This window comes from Lactuca saligna, chromosome 6 (assembly GCF_052625555.1).
Source record: "Lactuca saligna cultivar CGN05327 chromosome 6, ASM5262555v1, whole genome shotgun sequence".
In the NCBI taxonomy this organism is placed as follows: Eukaryota; Viridiplantae; Streptophyta; class Magnoliopsida; order Asterales; family Asteraceae; genus Lactuca; species Lactuca saligna.
In genome coordinates, this window is record NC_136422.1 from 29,397,564 (window position 1) to 29,404,149 (window position 6,586).

General features: G+C 31.3%; 1 protein-coding gene across 1 annotated transcript; it reads right to left on the reverse strand.

The window, feature by feature from the left end:
* Window positions 1-905: 905 nt before the first annotated feature.
* On the reverse strand, window positions 906-4,018 carry LOC145000979 (sulfite exporter TauE/SafE family protein 4-like). The gene is made up of 12 exons (XM_078960292.1): window positions 3,666-4,018; window positions 3,427-3,586; window positions 3,029-3,229; window positions 2,779-2,840; window positions 2,630-2,678; window positions 2,491-2,543; window positions 2,316-2,402; window positions 2,010-2,060; window positions 1,652-1,891; window positions 1,467-1,560; window positions 1,218-1,358; window positions 906-1,137 (listed from the first exon to the last, which is right to left on the reverse strand). Exons 1-12 carry the CDS (start codon window positions 3,828-3,830, stop codon window positions 1,055-1,057), a joined length of 1,386 nt encoding a protein of 461 aa, XP_078816418.1. The 5' UTR covers window positions 3,831-4,018; the 3' UTR covers window positions 906-1,054.
* Between the last annotated feature and the right edge of the window lie 2,568 nt (window positions 4,019-6,586).

A 6,586-nucleotide genomic window follows, 5' to 3' on the forward strand; every position in this document is an offset into this window, starting at 1 on the left:
CAAATTGGAGAACCAAAATAATGACATGTGCGTATTATTGATTTAATGGCTTGATACATGGCGGAATGAGATTAACCCTATTCATTTATTAGATAGGGAGACTCGTTTAGTAGACGGGTCTAACAATTAAATACATAATTTTAATTAATTTATTTTTTGCACGTTTTTTTTTCTTCATAATTTTCACTTATTTCATATTTCAAATTCAAAATAAACTTTTCATCTAATCGCTTCTGTTTAACATTATGTTTTAATTAACCCGTATAATATACGGGTTTTACAACTAGTAAGGAAATAATGGAAAATAGTATTAATGGATTGAAAGATCCCCTCTAAATCAAAATATCTTTTTTATTTTAAAATTTTAAATACCAGAAATTATGATGTATTACATCCTTGACATATGATAATCCATTTTAAATTTATATGCCGTAAATGTAATTTAATTTTTGTTTTAATTAAGTGTGTGGTACTGTGGTTTACATCTTTTATTCTATTTTAATAATTGTACTTCTAATTTATTAGTTTTATTTTTTTTAAAAGTTTAATTGGCAACTATTATATTTTGAAAGTAAAATTTTATAATAAAAGCAAATAAAAATTATAAGTCGCACTTCATACCTGTTTATCATTTTACTTTCATAACCTTTTATATTTTCTATATTTTGTCATATTTTAATATTGCATTTTTATATCTTTCATATTTTATCAATGTGGTTTGATTTTCTAAATTGTCAAACATGTAATACATGGTGTCTAGCTAGTCACTGATATGGATGTGTCTTAATTAGAATTCACCAACACAAAAAAATGAATATATATATAAACTCAATTCTTACCATTTCTAACTAAATGAGTCGAATTACTTGGTATATGTAACAAAAAATTTGGACAATGAAGCTAAAAAAAAAAAAAACAAATCCTACTTGATGATCGTGGAAAGGGGGACACCAGATGTGCCTACAACTAGATTATACATTCTGTACATGAACACCATATATATCTTCCGATCTTTTTTTCTGCACTAATTTCTTCAACCCTTTGTTTTCCACACCTATTGACTGCTACAAAACTCAAGAAATCCCATGAATTCATGATTATGGATCATCCTGATACTTCTATCAATCCCAATCACCCCTGCATATCAATCCAAGTTCATCATGCCACATCTCCTAAAACACAAAGTACAACAAGAAAAATATTATTCATAACTTTACCCATTGTAAGAGCACTGGTGAAGATGACAGCTGAAAGAATGAAGACGATAATTGAAGCTCGTTTTAGTACTGCAACAAGCTTTCTAATGTAAAACTGACCCCAGAAGCCAGCTGTTATAGATACTACCATAAGATACAAGGCTGCAAATAAAAAATGATTCATAAATCATAATTTGTATTTAATGTTTTAATGAAATTGAATGGTGATAATTAACTGATTATAGAAATGGAGATTATATAAATATATACCATGAGGAATTGGGAATCTTTGGAGAAGGTAAAACTCGACTACAGATAATGATGATGAGAACATCATTACAAATGTCGCTGTCGCACTTGCAACCTATATATATATAACACCAAGAAGATTTTTTTTATTTTTATTATTATTTTTATTTTTGATTGACTAAAAGTTATAAATAAGTTGTGTATACCTGTGGCATGACACCGATCTCAAGTAAAAGTGGGCCAAGAATGAAGCCACCACCGGACCCCAAAAGCCCACCAACGGTGCCACCCAAAATCCCACAAACTGCACAAAACGTAAGGTGGGGCCCAGTCCAATCGATTGCAGCTTCACACACTGATTCAGGATTCCCCATGCTTTTACGCTTCTTGCTTTCTTTGTACAACTTAACGCATTCGTGTCCAAATACTGCTAATGCTACAGGGAACTACAAGAAACACAAATAGACATAAAAAGAACGTGTATTATGGTTCATGCATTTAACCCTAAAAAGAATTGTTCAATATGATGCATGTTGAGTATACCATAGTTCGACTACAAATTACCTGTATTATGGTGATTACCCAGTATGAAGTACTGCATGCTACTACGTCATTCTGCATGAAGATAATTAGCCACAAGGTTGCTACAAAGAACATGTATTGAAAATTGGTTTTGTTTTTTAAATTTAAATTTGACATTAATGAGCTTATTGTTTTAGCTCAAAATGTTTCTGATGTTATGTTGTAGTAGATCTGTCTATTAACAGTTTGTTTTCCTTAAAATCGTGTCACAATTATCGTCAATTTTAGAATAAAAACTAATTGGTTTGGCTCTTGAACGTCGAAATTATAGTTGAGAAAACTGCTTGCCTTAATGATTTGAAGAGCTAGAAAAGCAGCCCATACGACTATCAGGGCCATTAGCTTCTCCCAACGTAGATTGAACAGAAAAATTTGCTGCATGTTTTGTTGGAAAGAATTTTCGACATTAAAAAAAGTAAATTATTAAAAGGAAAAAGAGAACATTAAAGTCAACAATATTCACCATTGGTGTTTTCTCTTCTTTAGGAATCAGTGGCTCGTATGTGTCAATAAGCACTAAGAAGAAAAGAACACAAGTTACAGAAAAGCTCTCCAAGTTCAAAAAGTTTCACTTTTGATCCAAAAAGATTCATGAAACTTACGTTCACCACGAGAATTTACAGTTGGCTCACGTGGTCTTTCCATTTCTTTCTGCCATAATATCAAAAAAAATATTAATCATAAGATTAAGATCATACTTTTTGGCTTTTTATTTCAAGATGTTATATGTCATATATATAATCATTTCCACCTTCATTATTGTCTCTTCCTTCCACATCTCTATAGCTTTTAAGAAAGACCTTGAAGATGTGCCTATCAACAAGGGAAAAGAACTTGATGAAAAAGAGTTCTTGATAGAAGTGAATGAATAATTGCTAAACTACTAAGAACTATACTTAGAATATACCATGAAGATTTAATAGATATTGATGTTTAGAATAAACCCATAAATCAAAACTGAACTTTTAATGATAATTGATGTGGGTAGGAGTAGGGGTTACCTGAGAATAGGAGTATGGTAAGAATAGTGATGAGCCAATAGGGAAAAACAACACTAAGAGCAACACCAAGAGTGATTCCAAGCATAAGCATAGGCTGAAATAAGAGTGCTAAATCATAATCTAGAATTGGTACTTCTCTGCATGGATGTGGTACTCTTAGGTTATACCAAACTGATGATGCTGATGCCCCCATTATCATACCTTCAATTACAAACTCAAAACAAATTCAAACTTTCTGTACCCAAATAGAAAGACATCATTCCAAATATGAGTAGAAACTTTAAGAATCACATTTTGTGAAATGAAACGTAATCCCCTCTTAGAAAACTCAAGAAACATTGTAGGTTTGAATCCATTACTTAGACAAGAATCCGAAAAGAGAGAGTGAAAACGCGTACACTTAGAAAGAGCAGCGGAAGACTTGGTATCAAATCCAACGATTAGAGTAAGCATGGGAACAAAAATGCCGCCACCACCAACACCACCGACTGTTCCAAATGCAGAACCCAAGAACCCTATTATCGTTGCCATCACAATTCTCCAATTCAACTCCAATTTCTGAATCAAAACATTAAAGATGAAAAACCCATTCGGTTATAGAATCAAAAGCGTCAACGATCATAAATGCGGGACTTACAGGCCAGATTCTGTCGTCGGACTTGGAAATGAGGGAATTCGGGGGAGAAGGAGAAGGAAGAAAAGGGTGGCGGTTATTGTGATTGTAATGGTGGGTGATGATGTAAATTGAAAGGGAAATGACGGAAAAAACGGCTAAAAGAGAGAAAATAAACCCTCGTTCCATTGATGCTGTGTTATTGCTATCTCTGAGTGTTTGTGTCTTTGATTTCTCTTTGTTTGTTGTTGGTGACCTAATCTTGGCACCTGGACCAGAGGGTCATTGCGAAACTGTGTGGGCGTGTAAGCTTTCATGAAATGGCGTCAATTTATGGAGGCGACGATGAAAGAGGAAGGGCGGTGTCTCACGTGAGGTTCAACATGGAAAAATAAAGTGATAACTATGTAAAACATTAATATATATATATATATATATATATATATATATATATATATATATATATATATATATATATATATATATATATATATATATATATATATATAGGGAGATGATCAAATGAGAACACCTAAAAGGTTGAAAACGCGATAACAGTTGTAGACCAATCATTTTTAAAGGGCATAAATGGAATTTTACCATCTAATTAAATTATAATTTCCTAAATTTTAGTGATTATGATGACAATTACCCAAAATATCTCATTTTTTAGATCCTATTCTTTTAATGAACCAATAATTAATAAAATAATGATTTAATTTTTATCTAAAAAAACGTTTTTTTTTTCATTTCATTTTTCATTTTTATGTTTCGTTTTTAGCAAATCAAATATCAAGAGAATGAATAATTTATCAGTTTACCTCATTTATTTAAAAAAATATATATATCTTCATAAATAATGATTTATACATTTCATTTTAAAATGATTAAAATTGTAAATTATAAATGAATTAACTCAGATGTATTTATGAATACACTTGTAAAAACATAAATGAATAAAACCCGAAAAAAAAGATTATACAATCAGCTAAAATGATATTCATATATAAATAAATAAAACACATTTCTATTCATAAAAGAATATAATTATAATAGTAAATGAATAAGTTACAATATATTTTTTTTGATACGGAACCTAGTACTACAATTACAGTCATAAATGAATAAAACATCTTTGCGCTCCTTCTAAAATCTATTGGTGTCGGTATTTCATTTGGTAAATCTCTCACCTCCCACTATATGCATGTTTATTCATTGGATCTACAAAAATGTTAAAGAAACAATTATGTATAATTAAATAGTCATTCGCACATGAATACACTGATATTCACAAATGAATACAGTCTATTCATAAATAAATACAAAATAAAAATAGTGTAAAAATTATCATTTCTTATTCTTTGTTCCTTGCCAAGAATAACCACCAGGATGGGGTTGTGTTTCCGGTGAAATCAAAAGGGGCAACCGCCTCTTGGCTTTTTCCCCTCACCTGCATTGCCATGGCTGCTTTCCTTGCTCTTCTCGAACTAGCCTTATGGAGTATTCATTGATGATTAACTGCAAATGAGACATCTGACATTGTATTCATATAAGATTACAACTAAAACATAAAGGGTATGTGACTTGTAACAACTTACTGAGTGTAAAAGAAAAGTACATCGGGTCCAACAGTTATCAGATTAGCAAGAAGAACAGCTTGTGACACCAATTGCAACTAAATATGTAAACAAGCAGCCAAAAAAGAAACAATCAGAATAACAATATATGATTTCCTTGGTACTTAATTACCATACCAACAACAGTTTGGCTAGATAAGAACTCAAATATGTCGTCACTTGCAAGAACAAAGAATGGATGATTATGAGTGTGTTGAGTTACAGAACCTTGATAACAAGGACAATAATCGCAGTTGTACCACTCATGGAATCGTCGATGTCTTAATTGTCGTGGAGTTCGTTGTTAGTTGTGGAGAAAGCGGAGTTGTAAGCTTTTACGGGATCTTCCAACATAACAAAGCGGATTGTAAGAAGAATTTGAACAATTGAAACTAAAAACCTTAACAACGAAATTAAAGAGATGGAAAATAGGTATATATTGAAGTCGATAGTACCTGATTCGATGATGTGAGTGTGCGATAACAGGGGGAAGAAGGAATTGTGCTACGATCAGAATGAAGCTAGATACGGAAGGAAGCTACAACTTGTGTGTGTGTATATGCGATAACAAGGGAAACATCAACTGCAATCAACGATTGGATGCAAAGATCGGAAGCCTCTGAGAAGGGAAGTATCGATCGTGACTTAAGAAGGTACAGAGGAAAACGATTTTTAGCAGAATCGAAGATGGAGAGGGTGAGGGTGTGCGGCCGTTTTTTTCAAAATAATTAGATTAGGGTTTTCTAGTTAAGTAAAGAGAGGGAGAGAGAGAGAGAGAGAGAGAGAGAGAGAGAGAGATTATAGGAATTTTTATTTAAATAAATTATATGGATTTCCTATTGTAACCTTCTTGCCATTTCAAAGTTACATATTTAGCACATCAGTTTAATAAATGTTCATAAATGGTCCAGTTAATAATAGCCATAGATCTAATTATTTACAAGGTTGTGATCTGTTCTCGCGTTCTCAACCTTTTTGGTGTTCTCGTTTGATCCTACTCCTATATATATATATATATATATATATATATATATATATATATATATATATATATATATATATATATATAATCAAACAACATGATTTTTTTTTTCAATCAGAAAATTTTTCCAGATAGTCTTTTCCTAAATAGCAACTATGAAACATGACATATATATATATATATATATATATATATATATATATATATATATATATATATATATATATATATATATATATATATATATATATATATATATATATATACTATCCAAGGTTGTAAAAAACGCTCGGCGTTAGCTAGTCGGTGGACTGGGGTTAAGCGATTAATCGGAGGATTAATCGGGG

Excerpts from the sequence above, each read along its gene's own strand:
- LOC145000979 (XM_078960292.1), bottom strand. The coding sequence starts at position 3,830 with ATGGAACGAGGGTTTATTTTCTCTCTTTTAGCCGTTTTTTCCGTCATT. Across the intron at positions 3,230-3,426 it reads TTCCGCTGCTCTTTCTAAGT|GTATGATAATGGGGGCATCA; the intron begins GTACGCGTTTTC and ends TTGTAATTGAAG. Across the intron at positions 2,679-2,778 it reads AGGAAGAGACAATAATGAAG|AAAGAAATGGAAAGACCACG; the intron begins GTGGAAATGATT and ends ATATTATGGCAG.